Source organism: Pelophylax lessonae (assembly GCF_965119305.1).
Source record: "Pelophylax lessonae genome assembly, chromosome: 4".
In the NCBI taxonomy this organism is placed as follows: Eukaryota; Metazoa; Chordata; class Amphibia; order Anura; family Ranidae; genus Pelophylax; species Pelophylax lessonae.
The window spans coordinates 649,262,453-649,280,366 of record NC_138771.1 but is presented as its reverse complement, the minus strand read 5'-3'; the positions used below and the strand labels follow the sequence as shown (position 1 = coordinate 649,280,366).

At 49.9% G+C, this 17,914-nt stretch overlaps 1 protein-coding gene across 1 annotated transcript; it reads right to left on the bottom strand.

The window, feature by feature from the left end:
* Positions 1-6,613: 6,613 nt before the first annotated feature.
* LOC309553024 (olfactory receptor 5AR1-like) lies at positions 6,614-7,555 on the bottom strand (the record flags this gene model as incomplete). The annotated part of the gene is made up of 1 exon (XM_082253925.1): positions 6,614-7,555. The coding sequence occupies one exon, from the start codon at positions 7,553-7,555 to the stop codon at positions 6,614-6,616; it is 942 nt and encodes a 313-aa protein (XP_082110051.1).
* Between the last annotated feature and the right edge of the window lie 10,359 nt (positions 7,556-17,914).

Sequence of the window (17,914 nt, the reverse complement as noted above, 5' to 3'; positions counted from 1 at the left end):
CCTCGATCGCACTGCGCTCTTAAACATTTTAAATGTAACGAGACCCTTGCTCGCTCGCTTCCGCTCTCCCGACACTCCTCTGCTACTAGTGAGTTAGCTGGCAGATCGCAACGTCTGATGGTTCGCTCATCCAAGGCTCCGGGATCCGAACTACAGCTATGTGCCGTTCGGAATCCATTAGAACAAACACCAGGCAGGCTGTATGTAAGTTCAAACAGGAAGACATTTATTGGAAGTACACAACACACTTTTATACAGAATTTAGAACATCCCGCCCCCAACAACCGCTTTCCTATTGGTCAATTGTAAAGTACACGTTGTCCTCCTTAGCCATGCAAATGAGGACTTGAAAATGAGTCAGCAGGGATTGGTCCGATAGCTTGATTAGAAGGACTGTTATGTGTAATGAGACAGAAGCCCCAGGGGGCAATCAATGTACACAATAGCCAGACACAGAACAATGGAGCCGTCTGGAGCCTTAAGACAGAGCAGAAGACCCCCCCCCCCCCACTGTGTAACAGATTTCAAGGAGGAAAACTTTCACATTCCAAGGTCCATGACAATACTTCCCCTGGGAAACAGTCCAACAGCCACAGTGGGATCCCGAACGGGTCAACTTGAGGATGTTGGAAAAGTAGTCTTAAGGTTCCAGGTCTGTCTGCTGGGATGACCCATCCGCATTCTCATTTTGAGGCCCTGGTCGATATTGTATGGTGAAATTATACGGTTGCAAAGCCAGGCTACACTGTAGTAGCCGCCCGTTCTCTCCCGCCACCCGGTTAAGCAATATGAAGGGATTGTGGTCCGTCATGATGGTAAAAGAGCGTCCATACACATAGGGCTGCAATTTCTTTAATGCACAGACTAAGGCCAAACACTCTTTTTCCACGGCAGCATATCCAACTTCACGGGGTAACAACTTGCGGCTGAGATACGCCCCCGGTTGCTCTTTCCCGTCATCACCAACTTGGCTTAGTACAGCTCCCAGTCCGAACATGGAGGCATCTGTATGAACGACAAAGCGTTTGTTAGGATCAGGTGCCGCCAGTATGAAACATAGAAACATAGAATGTGTCGGCAGATAAGAACCATTTGGCCCATCTAGTCTGCCCAATATATCTGAATCCTGTGAATAGTCCCTGGCCCTATCTTATATGAAGGATAGCCTTATGCCTATCCCATGCATGCTTAAACTCCTTCACTGTATTTGCAGCTACCACTTCTGCAGGAAGGTTATTCCATGCATCCACTACTCTCTCAGTAAAGTAATACTTCATCATATTACTTTTAAACCTTTGCCCCTCTAATTTAAAACTTAGTATGGGAGCTTGCGTTAGGGCGCGTTTAGGGAGAGCCTTTTCGGTCAGGTGCGTTAGGGGTTTGGCTATGTCACTATAGTGGGGTACAAACTTCCTGTAGTACCCTGCTGTCCCTAAAAATGCAAGTACCTGGGTCTTGGTTCTGGGAACAGGCCAGTTGCAGGTTCTGACCTCTGCTTCCCACATCCCCCTCTATGTCTCAGATATTGCACCTCAGACATCCCGATATTACATTTGTCTGGCTTTAGGGTCAGGTCTGCGGCTCGGATCCTATCTAGCACTATTCCCAGGTGTCTAAGATGTTCCTCCCAGGTCTGGCTATAGATTGCGATGTCGTCAAGATATGCACATGCAAAATCTTGCAGACCATCGAGAAGTCCATCTATCATCCGCTGGAAGGTAGCCGGAGCATTCTTCATCCCAAATGGCATCACCAGAAACTGGTAAAGGCCGAACGGGGTGATGAAGGCCGACTTCGGGAATTGCTTCCGCGTCCAAGGGAATCTGCCAGTAGCCCTTACACAAGTCAATAGTCGTCAGATAATGTCCCTGAGCTATTTTGTCCAGCAATTCGTCCACTCGGGGCTTAGGGTAGGCATCTGTCACAGTACAGTCATTCAGTCGCCTATAGTTCACACAAAATCGGGTCGTGCCATCCCGTTTTGGGACTAAACAGGGGACGCCCAGGGGCTTGCTGATGGTTCGATCACCCCTAACTCGAGCATTTCCCTAATCTCCACCCTCATCCCTTCTTGCACTGCTCTGGGAATCCTATAGGCTGGTTGTCTCAGGGGCTTCTGCCCAGGAGTCTCTACCTTGTGCACAGCTATGTGAGTGTACCCAGAGAGTGCCGAGAACATCTCCTGTCGGTCCTGGAGTAATTCTCTGGCCTGTTCTTGTTCTTGGGATCCTAATCTATCTCTTAGCCGTATATCCTCCACCCCCCCCCCCCCGGAACAGTTACTGATTTCGGGAAGCTCCAGCATCGGTAGATATTCAGAGTCCCCGGTGGCCGGGGCGCATATGGCGGCTACTGCCTCAGCCCTCTCATTAAAGGCCTTCATCATATTAATGTGGAACGTCCTCTTAATTTTTGTGTCTGCACAGCTGGCAACCACGTAGGTGGTATCGCAAAGCTGTTTTACCACCTGATAGGGGCCCTGCCAGGAAGCCTGTAATTTATTTTGCTTCAGGGGTTTTAGTACCAGGACTTTCTGTCCGATATAAAAGGTGCGATTCCGCGTAGACCGATCATACCAAACCTTCTGCTGACTCTGGGCCGGTTGCATATTCTCATGGACTAGATCAGTAAGGTCCCGCAGTCGCTCCCTGAGTTCCAAGACATAACTAAGGATGGGGAGGCCTTCCCGATCCTCTACCCCCTCCCACTGGGCCCTTACTAAGTCTAAGGGTCCCCTAACCCTTCGCCCATATAACAGCTCAAATTGGGAAAACCCTGTGGACTCTTGGGGTACCTCTCTATATGCAAACAGTAGATGGGGAAGGTGTTTCTCCCAATCCTTCCTACTCTCCACGAAGGCCCGAAGCGGCTGCTTCAGGGTCCCGTTAAAACTCTCACACAGCCCATTAGTCTGAGGGTGGTAGGGGGAGCTTTGGAGGGGTTTAATCCCACAGAGACGCCAGAGCTGCTGCGTCAGCTCAGCTGTGAACTGGGTACCCTGATCGGACAATATCTCTAGGGGAAACCCTACCCTGGTGAATACCCGCAGTAAGGCATCTGCTACTGTATCCGCCTGGATATTGGATAAGGGAATGGCCTCCGGGTAGCGGGTGGCGTAATCCACCACCGTAAGAATATACTTCTTCCCAGTGGCACTGGGGCGAACCAGTGGGCCTATAATATCTACTGCTATGCGGCTAAAGGGTTCTCTAATAATCGGCAGGGGTTGCAGAGAGGCTTTTGGGTGATCCCCTGTCTTCCCTACTTTCTGACAAGTCTCACACGTCCGGCAATATTCTCGCACCTCAGCATGTAATCTGGGCCAGAAGAAAGCATGAGACAACTGACTCCGGGTCTTGGCAATCCCTAAATGTCCGGCCAAGGGGATGTCATGAGCCAGTCGCAATAGCTCCCGTCTGTACCTCTGGGGTACAACTAGCTGTTTGTGGGGGCCCTGTCGCTTCCCAGTGCCCATTACCTCAGTGTAACGCTAAAGAAACCCCCCCCTCCCACTCTATTCTGTCTTCCCCAAACCCACCGGGATCCTTGCCCGCCCTGTCCCGATAACCAGCTAAAGTTGGGTCACTCTGAGTCTCTTGCCTAATGTCAGAGGGAGAATCCCAGGACACGGTGTTGTCAAGTCTGGGTAACGTAGGAGGATTTGGTCTTACCTGGGTCCCCGTAGGAGTGGAGTTGCCTTGAAGTTGGCTCTGACGTCTGGTGGTCACGGCCATGGTGGTCTCTGGGGCATACGAGGAAGTTAAATGGCCCAAATCGTTCCCCAAAAGTACTTCTGCGGGTAGCTCGTGTAGTAATCCCACTCGCACATGTCGTTCCCCTGAGCTCCAATCCAAGAGGACTTGGGCGGTGGATAAACGTAGCACCTTGTCCCCTGCTACACTGACTGCAACATTCTGGCCGGTCCAGGCTGACTGGGGAATCATGTGAGGCTGGATGAGGGTAATGGAACCTCCGGTATCGCGGAGTCCCTTGGCCGGCTGCCCATTAACCCATACTGCCTGGTGATGGTGCTGCCGATTATCTCCTGCAGCAGCTTGGACAGGATCCGCTTTGAAAAGTTCACCGCACTCTTCCTGAACATCTCGATGGTTGGGCTCATTCTGGAAGCAATGAGCCACTGGTCTGGATGGATGATTAGTCTCTCGATACCTCGTGGATTGGGTAGGGCAATATCATTGCAGATGACCGGTTCGGTTACAGGTATAGCACTTAGGTCCGGTAGGAGGGTTGGGTCGGGCTGGGGGTCTAGAGGCGGACCACTGAGGTACTGAAGTCGGCTTAGAGGCTGGTAAACTTGGCCGAGATAGTGGATAGCGCTCGTTTTCGCCTGACCTTCGAGAGTCCAGATATACATCGGCCAAAGTAGCCGCTTGTTGTACCGTCCGTGGCTGCTTAACTCGCACCCAATCCTGTACTACTGGAGGGGTGTGGTTAAAGAACTGTTCTAATAGTACTAGCTGGGTGATGTCCTCTATGGTATGAGCGTTGCTTCCCTGGAACCAGCTCTTAAGGTTCCGCTGCAGACGATGTGCCCACTCCACGTATGTTGTGTTGGTTTTTTTTAGGGATTCTCGAAACTTAATCCGACTGGCTTCGGGTGTAATGGCAAATCGGGCTAGCAAAGCTTCTTTTACCTTGTCGTAGTCTTTAGCGTCCTCATCCTCCAGGGCCCGATATGCATCCGCTGCTCTGCCAGTTAAATTACTCGCCAGTAAGACGACCCAATCTTGGGACAGTACTTCATGTATCTGGCATAGTCTCTCAAAGTCCTGCAGGAATACTTCAATTTCCTCCTCTCCTTCCTTAAATAGTTTGAATGCCCGAAAGGGCAACTTATGGAAAGTTGCTGCATCTTTAGGCGTTTTCTCAGATTGCCGTATTTCTGCCATTCTCTGCTCATGTTGCCGCTCTCGTTCTATCTCTTGTCGCTCTAGTTCTTTCTCTTGCTGCTCATCCTGCAGCTGGATGTCTCTAATGGCATTCTGTATGGCGGTCTCTGATGGGTTAGAACCATATAATGCCAACCGCTCCCGAACTCGTTGCTGAAACAAGTCTTCAACTGACCGGGGTCCTGCATCACCATCCCTCTTATCCATCTTGGCTAGCTCACTGATCAGGGTGGCCTTGTTCTTTGTCCCACCGGTCCCTCCACGGCTCTCAAGTAAGTCTTTCAGCGTGGCTCTCCTGCATGCTGCATAGCTGGTCATTGACTGTGGTGGTTTGCAGTGTCCCAGTAACTGGAGGGCAAATCCCACCACTGCCACCAATGTAACGAGACCCTTGCTCGCTCGCTTCCACTCTCCCGACACTCCTCTGCTACTAGTGAGTTAGCTGGCAGATCGCAACGTCTGATGGTTCGCTCATCCAAGGCTCCAGGATCCGAACTACAGCTATGTGCCGTTCGGAATCCATTAGAACAAACACCAGGCAGGCTGTATGTAAGTTCAAACAGGAAGACATTTATTGGAAGTACACAACACACTTTTATACAGAATTTGGAACATCCTGCCCCCAACAACCGCTTTCCTATTGGTCAATTGTAAAGTACACGTTGTCCTCCTTCAGGTCCTCCTTAGCCATGCAAATGAGGACTTGAAAATGAGTCAGCAGGGATTGGTCCGATAGCTTGATTAGAAGGACTGTTATGTGTAATGAGACAGAAGCCCCAGGGGGCAATCAATGTACACAATAGCCAGACACAGAACAATGGAGCCGTCTGGAGCCTTAATACAGAGCAGAAGACCCCCCCCCACTGTGTAACAGATTTCAAGGAGGAAAACCTCCACATTTCAAGGTCCATGACAAGGGTCAATGACTCTTTAACATTTTATGAAGACTATACAGCAGTGGTCTCCAAACTGTGGCCTTGGGGCAAGATGCAGCCCTTTGTTTGCTTTTATCTTCCCCTTGGGGCCATAATTCCCCACACTCACACCAACGAAGTGGCACAATTCCTCCCACTAATACCAATGATAAGGCACAATTTATCCCAAAGACACCAACAATGGATCCACATGACACCCAATGACACTGTTCCTCCCAATGTGACCAACAATGGGGCCCAACGACACCTAATTATGGGCCACTTTTCCTTCAAATGAGAACAACAAGGGGACCCAATGACACGAATTATGGGGAACAATTTCTCCCAATGACACAAACAATGGGGCCCAATGATACCAATGATGGGGCACATTTTTTTTCCAATGACACCAATAATGTGACCCAATGATACCAATGATGGGGCACATTTTTTTCCAATGACACAAATAACGAGGTCCAATGACACCAATGATGGGGCACAACATTTTTTTTCCCCCAGTAATGTCAAGATCTTTTCTACTCCCAATGGCCACAGTCCGACCCAACTAAAGTCTTAAGGACAGTAAACTGGCCCTTTGTTTAGAACATTTGGAGACCTTTTGCGATACAGGGTTTTCCATGTAGCCATATCTTGAATTAGCTGAGATTAAACTGATTTACCATGACAAGTAGGAAAGCTCTACTGACTACTTCTATATCTCTTTCCACACAGGTTATCATCAACCATCTTTTGATCTAGGTATTTTTAAGCTGGATAGGTATCATGATATCATACATGTTCATGGGGGCTTTTTTGAAGCAGTCTTATGATGGCCTTTTTCACCTCTTGGTTTCTCAGGCTGTAGATAAGAGGATTCAACATTGGAGTCACCACCGTGTAGAATACAGAGGCCACATTTTCTTGTTTTTTGAGGTTACTGGAGGATGGATGAAGGTAAGTACAGAAAACTGTAATATAGAAGATGGACGCACACATAAGATGCGAGGAGCAGGTGCTAAATGCTTTCCTCCTGCCAGCCGTAGAGTTTATCCGTAAAACAGAAGACATGATGAAGGTATAGGAGACCAGGATGATCATCATTGAACTTAAGCAACAAGAACACACAAAGAAAAGGGTGACAATGGTGCAGGTGCGGGTTTCCGAACAGGATAGCCTGACTAGAGGAGGGATGTCACAGTAGAAGTGGTCTATAAGGTTAGAGTCACAGAATTCAAGACTAAATAGACTGCTGGTCTGTGCAACTGACTGCACAAAGCCAACAAAGAACGAGAGAATCACAAGACCATGACATTTCTTCTTAGTCATCACTGAGATGTAGTGGAGAGGGTGGCATATTGCAGCATAACGGTCATACGCCATATCTACGAGGACAAAGATCTCTGTACCTACTAGTGCACAAAAGAAGTAGAACTGAAGAGCGCAACCCATGAATGTGATTAATTTTCTCTCGGAAAGGAGGTCAGACAACATTTTAGGATTAATTACTGAAGAGTAGAATAGGTCCACCATAGACAGATAGCTCAATAAGTAGTACATTGGAGTGTGGAGGCTGGGTGAGATATGTACCATTGCCATCATCCCAATGTTTCCAAGCACGGTCACCATGTAAACTATTAAAAAGAGCACGAAGAGGAACAGAGCAACTAATTTATCATCAGTAAGACCAGAAAACTCAAACATGATCACTTGAGTCTTGTTCTTCAGATTCATGATGTTTTTGATCTGAAACAATTGAAATAAGCATCTAATTTGTTCAGGAAAATTGTATGTCTAAAGATTATAGTAATTGGTGTCCTACAGTAGATGGTATTACATTTAGCCTGTATTTTTAATATCAACATGGACAGAATGACATTATGAGGACTATCTACTAAGGTTTGAAGAGAACACATTTCATATCCATTTCATTATCATCATCATCCTCATTTTAATATTCATCATCATTATCATCACAATCATCATCATTCGATACAAGGTTCTTGGCCAACATTTTTAGCGACTCTAAATGTGGGCTTGATATCTTTCTAATCGCAAATGCAAGTAGTGGGATTAAATCAAGGGAGTGATTGATGCAGAGAAACAAAGTGTTTTGAAAGTCAATTTTCTTTTTCTTTTCTTTAATGTTTTTAATGCTGTTTGTGTCCCCATTAGGGAGATTCATTCTCTCTATTTGTTCTGGTGACCATTGCCATCAGGATGAGTCCAAAAACAGGAAATCTAACACTTCCTAACTCTATTAAAAAACAAGAAAAGTTTTAGATATGCTTTACTATGACTGTCATTTTTGGGGATAAGGGTGACATTTTTTTTTAGCCTATGAGAGTAAATTAACTGGCCGGGGGAGGGGGCGTCAGATGGACCACACCATACCCCCCCCCCCGGACCACACCAGCCCACACACCCATCGCTGGCTCACTCGACCCTCCCTGGACATTTGGACAGGCAGCAGCAGCGGTGCCCCTCAGTCCTCTGCCTCTCCTCCCTCCTCCTCCTTGGCCAATGGCATGGCTTCTCCTTTCGGCCAATCGGGAAATGGGTCTTAGGACCCACTTCCTGATTGGCCAGGAGGAGGATCCGTGAGACAATAGCGAATATTTATTTTCAAAAGCCCACAGTTTTTTGAAGCCTTTTAGAGCCTCTGGCTCTAATCACGTGCTTCAAAAAAAAAAACCCCCATTGGAATCCATGCGTCCGGCACCCTGCATGTAGATTAGGGGGCTGGACGCATGGATGGGGGGGGGCGGTGCCCCTGCGCCCCTAATGGACTTTCAGCTCCAGAGAGTTCATCACTAATCCCACTCCCTGTGTGGCCCCCCCCCCGTGTGCTCAAACCCCCTAAAAGAGGAGCGGTGGTCCCCCCCCCCTATCAGCGGCCCAGCACACAGGGCGTCGTTCCTGTAATTGCCGCAGTACTGATCATCCTCCCTGTCCTGCCTACATCTAGGCCTAACCACTTAAGGACCGGGCCTTTTTCTGACACGTGTTGTTTACAAGTTAAAATCTTTTTTTTTTTTTTGCAAGAAAATAACTTAGAACCCCCCAAACATTATATATATATATATATATATATATTTTTTTTTTTTTAGCAGAGACCCCAGACTTTAACAACTTTAAGACTGCTGCAGCAAGGTGGCAGCCGTTTGTCCAGCTCCCCATCCTACAATTAGAGGGCAGGGGAATATTGACAGTGGCCAAGCACTGGAAGCAACACAGTGTAACTGCTCAAAGAATTAAAGCTCGCTGCAGATTATAAGGTTATTCATTATCTTGCAGAACTGTAACATCGGAGATTCTAATTTATTCAGAACTGCAGTTTTCCTTTAATTTTACCGAAGTTACTCATCTAGTACTCTAATACTTTTTTATTTATTTATTTTTTTATTTTTTCACAAGTTCTTGATTTCTTGGGAAATTTTTCACTGAGTGCCGGTTCACACTTCTGCGATGCGGGAACGCTGCGAATATGCAGCGTGTTCCCTAGTGCTGCAACGATGCGTCGACGTAATCGATCACGTCGACTACAAAAATACGTCGACGTGCATGAAAGGCGTCGACGCGTCACGCGTGACGTCACACGCCCCCTGCTCGCATTGCCGGCCGGGCCGCTGCATTGATTGGGGCCACTGCAGGCTGCACTGCCCCGCCCCTGGCCCCCGCTGCGCTCCAGTCCAGAGTGTCCGGCTCTTCTACGTCAGCCACTGTGAGCGTCATGACGTCCTGGGGCGGCTGCGCCTGTGCATCAACTGAGCTGACTCTCTGTGGCTGCAGACTGACGCTAACACCGATGATCCCTCCCACTGTCCCACACAGACGAGACGTCACGCGCCACTCCAGCAGCATCATGTGATCGCAGGTGAGCCTGAGGGGTCTGCACTAGGGGGGGGCTTACTAAGTTGTCTGTACTAGGTGGGAGGGCATACTGAGGGGTCTGCACTGGGAGGGGGGCTTACTAAGTGGTCTGTACTAGGTGGGAGGGCTTACTGAGGGGTCTGCACTGGGAGGGGGGCTTACTAAGTGGTCTGTACTAGGTGGGTGGGCTTACTGAGGGGTGTACACTGTGAGGGGGGCTTACTTAGTGGTCTGTACTAGGTGGGAGGGCTTACTGAGGGGTCTGTACTAGGTGGGAGGGCTTACTGAGGGGTCTGTACCAGGTGGGAGGGCTTACTGAGGGGTCTGTACTGGGAGGAGGGGTCTGTACTTTTGGTTATTCAAAGGATTAATTAGCTAATCAAAAAAAGAACACTCAATTAAGCAAAAAAAAAAATAATAATCGTTCGATTAGTCGACTAATAGGAAAAATAATCGCTAGATTAGTCGACAGACAAAATAATCGTTAGTTGCAGCCCTAGTAGTCCCGCATTGCATCCACACATCTGGCAGTTCATACTGCCATATGCGATACGCAGGGGGTGTCAATTAAAAGTTAACAACACCCCCAGTTGCGATCGCATATCACAATGCGATCTGCAAGTACGCACAGAATCTACTGCGGCTCAAAAAAAGCCTCATGTGCATGTTTGGTGCGGATACAGTGCAAATTCAGCCCTACAAACTGTATGGCTGAACTCGCATCCGCATATCAGGTCGCATGTAATTAGGAGCAATGCGCTCCGAATTACATGCGATCTCCTCAAACGCGGAAGTGTGAACCGGCACTTAATGTTTTGACAATAATATCACAATGAGAGACCCCCTCTTTTTTTTTCTTTCTCTCACAAGTTTTTTCTTCACGATAATTTTTTGGGGAAATTTTTCACTAATGTTTTGATAATAATATCACAATGAGAGACCCCCTTACCCTCTTTTTTTTGTCTCTCTTCCCTTTGGTTTAGGAATTATTAAGGTGCAGTAAAGCTGGTAATGACACAGATGTACAGTATAGAGGTATAAACCTAATTTTACTTGTTATTTGTTGTTTCTTTTTCTGATTTTTCCCCCCTTTTTTTTTCCTCTCTCCTTTTATGACTTTATGTATTGTCGAAAAATGTAATAAAAATATATAAACAAAAAAAATATACTAGTAACTGCCTGTCTCCTGGAATCTCCTCCATCCTCTTCAGACTGTGCTGGGAGACACAGCAAACCTGGCAATGACACGTATTGTTGTCATCCTGGAGGTATTGAACTGCCTGTGCAACCTCTATAGGGTCCGGGTATAGCCTCATGGTACCAGTAGTGACACTGACCCTAGCCAAATGCAAAACTAGTGAAAACAGTCAGAAAAGATGAGTAGGGAGAAAACATGTCAGTGGCCTCCACCTGTAAAACCATTCCTGTTTTGGAGGTTGTCTCATCGTTGCCCATCTAGTGCACCTGTTGTTCATTTCATTAACACCAAAGCAGCTGAAACTGATTAAAAACCCCCTCTGCTACTTAACTGACCAGATTAATATCCCAGGAGTTTACTTGACTTGATACTCTGATTAAAAAGTGTATATTACATAGTAACAGTATATAAATTATACATGACAATTGTTGGATACACGATGCACAAAGCAAACTGAATGTCATCCAGTTCGGGTTTACATTAAATGCATGAAGCAAGTGGGCAAAATAATCAGAACCATTTCTTCTAGAAGGAGCAATCGCTGTATACATCTGATCTGCCGTTCGTCTAAAAACATTAAACAATAAAAATATTTTCTTTAACCGGTTGCCGACCGCCGCACGACTATATACTGCGGCGGTCAGCCCCGGCCAGGCAGAGTGACGTATCGGTACGTCACTCGCCTGTCACTGACTTGCGAGCCTATCGCGGGCGGGCGCGCGCCCGCCGAGGCGCGCGCCCGCCGCGGCTCGTTCACAGACAAGTCAGTGCGTGTGACCGGCGGACTCGATGTCCGCCAGTCACACTGCGATCGCTCCTGTGAAGGGAGAAAGACAGAGCAGCTTGTGTAAACAAGCTGCCTGTCAGTTCTCCCTGTGTAAAAGTGAAGATCAGACGGTTCTACTATGTAGAACGATTGATCTTTGCTTTTACACCAATAGGAATGTCCCTACACAGTTAGAATCACGCCCCTAGGACACACTTAACCCCTCCCTGTCCAATAAAGTTAACCCCTTCCCTGCCAGTGTCATTTTTGCAGTAACAGTGCATATGTATAGCACTGATTACTGCAGTAATGTCACTGGTACCCCCAAAAGTGTCAAAAATGTCAGTCAAGGGTCCGATCTGTCCGCCGCAATGTCGCAGTACCGAAAAAAAAAATCGCAGATCGCCACCATTACGCGTTAAAAAAAAAAACACCAAAAATGACAAAAATCTTTCCCTTTGTTAGTAAACGCGATAACTTTTGCGCAAACCAATCAAAATACGCTTTTTGCGATTTTTTTTACCAAACATAGGTAGCATAAAACAAATTGGCCGAAAAATGTTAAAAAATTTTGATTTTTACTTTTTTTTTTGGGGAATTTCATATAAAAAAATGTGAAAAATATTGTTATTTTTGCAAAATTTACGCTCTTTTTTTGTTTATAGCGCATGATCAAAAAATCGCACAGGTGATCAAATACCACCAAAAGAAAGCTCTGTTTGTGGGAAAAAAAAGGACGTCAAATTCGTTTAGGTACAGCGTCGCACGACCGCGCAATTGTCAGTTAAAGTCACGCAGTAAAAAATCGCAAAAAAAAACCCTGGTCCTTTAGCAGCCAAATCCTCCGGGGCTTAAGTGGTTAAAAATAAATGTTTTTGTTTTTTCGTCTTCTTTTGTTGTATTATTGCTGGATATTGTCGTGTCATATAACAACTGTAGCAAATTGGGTGATATTTACACCATTCATTGACTTTGCCACGCTGCAATCTAAAGTGTCTCTTACCATCGTACTAATCTCTTATTCTCTTATATATATATATAATAAAGAACAAAGAAATTTCCATTTTCCTCTTTTCCCTTTGAGACGTAATTGTTTGACGCTCAGGCCCCACGCACTGTTTTATTTCTGTATTTGTGGAGCTGGTGTTATATCAAACACAATTTTCCAGGAAAACAATCCCAACCTGCCCCAGGGACCTTCATAAAAAAGGGGGAAAATAGTATGGCTTGTGGATTCATTTAAAACAAAAATCAATGTAATATGAACTAATACCTGTCATTGGTTAAGTACTGATGGAAATGGGCATTGAGTTAGAATGAGTGTAGGAATGGAAAAAAATGATTTCATGCAAAATTATGGATTTCCCTGTTTGTGAAATCTAGCTGAAGCTGACACTGCTTAGGTGAAATTAGTTCGGGGAAAAAAAAAAATACTCTTTTTTTACTTCTATGTAGGGTCAGGGTGTGGTATTTGGGGGTTTATTTAGGGTAGTTCAGTTAGTGTTCTTTATATTTGTTTTTTTTTCAGGTTTTTTTTTACTTGTTTTCATGTGTATTTAATCTTTATTTGTGTACTTTAACCTTTTTCCTGTCTATTTTTTCTTTTTCTGTGAAAAAAAAAAAAGATGTTAATGATAGGCCATTTTTAGCACGATAGCAGGTCAAGAATGGATAAAAAGAGCTTCTGCAAAGTTCAGCAGTAAAGTTCAGCAACCGTTTAAAACTCACTGCACCCTTAAACCCAACAAAAAGCCTCTTTTTTTGGCTTTACTTTTAGGCTATAAAGCAAGGCCCGAAGCGGGAAAAAAAAAAAAAAAAAAAATAGCGCAGGGCAGACATGACCATGTGAAGAGGGGAGACAGGGCAGGTGTGAGTTAAATTAAATTGTTTTGAGTTGGGGGGTATTCAGGGATTGGTGTATCAGGTTTGGGAGGGGTTGAGGTACAGTTAGGAGGGGTGGCCCCTCAGATTGGAGGTCAGTGGAAGTTCAACGGACGAAGGAAGAAGAAGCTTGGTCACCCACCTTTTTCACTGCAGAGCATCTCACCTCAGCTTCCCTGGTCTGTGATGGCGGATTTGGACGTTTTGCTGGAGCAAATCAAGGCCGCTGCCGCGGTGAAGGGGACTGAGTGGCTCCGGTCCCAGGTCTCCACGTTGATGGGGGTTCAGGACTCTGCACAGGATTCGGAGGGGCTTGCGGTCCCGCGGGCTCGGCGGTCACGGCCGCCGGAGCGTTTTTCGCCGGACCCTTCCCCTCGAGCTCAGCGTCATCCTAGGAGCCCAGACAGGGACCCTTCAGGGCCGCCGGCTAAGCGTACTCCTGCTGCGGCCGTGCGCGCCTCTGGGAGGAATCCTCTGCATGGACGGAGCTCTGGGGGTAGTGGGGGGAGGCGGCCTTCGGTCTCTCCCCGTCCCTCTCGCCGGGGTGCTACTGGACTGGCGGGCTCCCCTACTGGCGATGCTCCGGTCGGAGGGGTGCCTCGGCGTGGGAGCGGCTTCATGGCGGCCGGTGGCAGCAGTGATCGGCGGGACTCGGAGTCGGCCTCGGCTGGGCGCAGAGAGATGACGCGGCGGGGCAAGTCACGTGGCCGGGTCATCGGAAGTTCGGCTGGTTCACAGAGGTCTCCGTCGGGCGGAGCTGGAGTACGGGGGCGTGGACGCCTGTCGCTCGGCTCTGCAGATGGCGGGAGTGCGACACCTGGTGGACGGATGTCGGCGGTGCCCGGGGACGATCGTTCGGAAGGCGAGGTGTCCGGATCGGATGTGGAAGAGGATGTCGGTGGTCGGTCGGCGACGAGGGAGGCTGGATCGGCGGCTGGGGGCGCCCCCCCTGGGCAGACAGGTGAGGTCACAATTCCTTCTCTGGCTTTGTCTGATTTGCGGGGCTTGTTTGATGTGGGGGGTGGGAGTGCTGGAGGGGCTCGGGGGTGGGGGTGTCCCGGCCAGTGGGGGCGGGGACCCCGGAAGGGGGTGATGATGGGGGTTTGAGGGGCTTCCTCCTGGGTCTACGGGACCTCTTGGGGCGTTTGCCCCCGGGGGACGGGGGCCGCTTGTCTCCAGCGGCGGCTTGGGTGCCTCCGGCGGGGGGCTCGGGCACGGAGCCGGGGGGGGCCCCGGGGCTGGCGGGGCCGTCTTCCACGGGGCTAGTTGCGGGGGGGGCTGGGGCCCCTCCCCAGGTTGTTGGTGCGCCGGCAGTGGTGGCAGTGACGGCCGGGGCGGCGGGGGACAAGACCGGGACGGCGAAGGAGGGGAAGGCGGACGCTGTTCGCCTGGACGATTCAGCGAAAGGTGAGGTATATGTTTGTTTTGAGGGCCCATTGGGGGCACATTTGAAGCAGGAAGTCCGGGAGAAGATCTGGAAGGGTGAGTACGTGGAAATCTTCACGCTGTTGCCCCTCGAGAAGTTTCACCTGGACAGGGTTAAACCGGAGGAGCGCAAGAAGGAGGACGAGGAGGCGCGACGCTATCGGCTTATCCCTCGGACCTTCGCCAATTGGCTGCAGGCCTTTGCCATTCTGGCGGGCGTCATAGGGGAAAAGGCGCCGGAAAACTGCTCGGCCCTGTTCTGCTACATGGACGCTGTAGGGGAAGCCTATCGGGTTTACGGGGGGTCGGCCTGGCTGCGGTACGACGAACAGTTCCGGCAGCGGAAGGCGGTTAGGCCGTCCTTGCGGTGGGACCACAAGGACATCAGCCTGTGGATGCGGCTCATGTCGTCTGCGAAGGCTCCGAATCAGTTTTTTCCAGGGGGGGCCGGTGGTTCTGCGACCCCGGGACAGCCGGCCGCAAAGAGGAGGGGTTTCTGCTGGCTATTTAATGAGGGTTCCTGTAAGTTCGGTGGCACATGTCGCTTCAAACATGAATGCTCCGGTTGCGGAGGTTCCCATGCCTTGGCTCGGTGTTTTAAGTCCGGAAAAGGGCGGTCCGGAGAGCCTTCGCACAAAGGGGACGACGCCGGTGAGGGTGGAAAGGCTGCGGCCTTTTCTAGATAGGTACCCCGATAGGGCGGCTGCCCGACTTCTGGGGGAGGGTTTTGCGGTGGGTTTTCGTATCCCTTGCTCTTTGGCCTCGGTGCCGCCGGTGGCGAGGAATTTGCGTTCGGCATTGCGCCACCCTTTGGTGGTGTCGGATAAGTTGCACAAGGAAGTGGCTCTCGGTCGAATGGCGGGCCCGTTCTCGGAGGTGCCGGTGCGTGACTTGGTGGTTTCGCCGTTGGGGGTGGTTCCCAAGAAGGAACCCAACAAGTTTCGCCTCATTCACCACCTCTCCTTCCCAAAGGGTGGGTCTGTGAAAGACGCCATCGACCCGGATGCCTGTACGGTGTCTTACATTTCCTTTGACGCCGCGGTGGCCTGGGTGCGGCCTTGATGGCCAAATCGGACATTGAGGCGGCGTTCAGGTTGCTCCCGGTTCACCCGGACAGTTTTCGATTGCTGGGCTGCCGGTGGCAAGGGGCGTATTATGTGGATCGCTGCCTTCCTATGGGCTGCTCCATATCGTGCGCGCTGTTTGAGACCTTCAGTTCCTTTGTGGAGTGGGTGGTTCGGGAGGTTTCCGGTGTGAATTCGGTGATCCACTATTTGGACGACTTTCTGTGTGTGGGCCCGCCCTCTTCCAACGGGTGCGCGATCCTGCTTGCCACGTTGCAGCATGTGGCCGGGAGCTTCGGCATTCCGTTGGCCCCCGACAAGACGGAAGGCCCGACCACGGTGCTCAGCTTCCTGGGCATTGTCGTGGATTCGGAGGCCATGGAGTGTCGCCTACCGGAGGATAAATTGGGGGCTTTGAGAGCTGAAATTGAAGGGGTGCTGGGTTTGCGCAAGATTCAGTTGCGCAGCTTGCAGTCGTTGCTGGGTAAATTGAATTTTGCCTGCCGCATTATGCCCATGGGCCGGGTTTTCTGCCGATGGCTGTCGGCGGCGACTTCGGGGGTGAAGTTGCCCACTCACTTCGTCAGGCTCAACAGGGAACACAGGGACGACTTGCGTCTGTGGCACGGTTTTTTGGCCACATACAATGGTAGATCCTTGTGGATGGCCGGGCCGATCAGCAACTTTGATTTGGAACTGTTTACCGATGCTGCTGGTTCGGCGGGGTACGGGGCTTTTCACCGGGGGGCGTGGAGCGCCGCCCCTTGGCCGGGGGCATGGCAGGTAGCGGGGCTGGTCAGCAACTTGGTGTTGCTGGAACTGTTCCCGGTGGTGGTGGCCCTGGAGATTTGGGGGGCGGAGTTCAGGAACCTGAAGGTTCGCCTCCATTGCGACAATCTCGGGGTGGTTCAGGTGATCAACCGCGCGTCGGCTTCGTCTCAGCCGGTGGTGCGCCTCCTCAGGTATTTGGTTTTGCGGTGTCTACGGTTGAATGTTTTCCTGTACGCTGTGCACATTCCGGGGGTTAAGAATGATATTGCTGACGCGCTGTCTCGTTTTCAGTGGGACAGGTTCCGGGAGTTGGCACCGGCAGCGGAGCAACGCGGAGTCACGTGTCCGGAGTGGCTATGGGGGATTGCCTTGGGGTCCTCGCTGGATGGATCAGGAAGTCGGTGAGCGAGTCCACGTGGTCGGCTTATTGCAAGGTATGGTTGGAGTGGCTGGAGGTGTTGCGGGTGGCATCGGTGGATCCTCTGGGTCCGGAGGTCAGGTGGGTGTTACTTTCTTTTGTCTCTGATCATTTTGAGAGGGGCGCGTCGGCTTCCGCTGTGGCTCGCAAGTTGTCCGGCTTGGCCTTTCTGTTTAAATTTCTGGGTTGTCAGGATTACACGAAGGACTTCGTGGTGAGACAAGCGTTACGGGGCTATTCCAGGGCTTATCGGAGGAGGGACACTAGGCGCCCGGTGTCCTTCGCTCTTTTGCAGGACGTCTGCCGGCAATTGGGGGAGCACTGCGCCTCGAGTTACGAGGTGGTGTTGTTTAGGGCGGCCTTTTCTCTCGCTTTTTTCGGGGCTTTCCGGATTGGGGAATTGGTCAGCTCCTCCCGGACGGTGCCGGGGGGCCTATTGGGTCAGGATGTCTCTGTCGGTCGGGAGGGGGTTACTATCCTCCTTCGACGGTCCAAAACGGACCAGAGTGGCAAGGGGGTCCGTGTCCGGTTGTTCGCGGTGCCGTCTTCACCGCTGTGCCCGGTAGGGGCGGTTCGGGATTACTGGGCAATCCGCCCTTCGCGGCCCGGTTCATTTTTAATGCATGCGGACGGGTCGTCGTTATCTCGTTTTCAATTTGTATCGGTGTTCAGAAGGTGTGTGGGCTCTTTGGGTTTG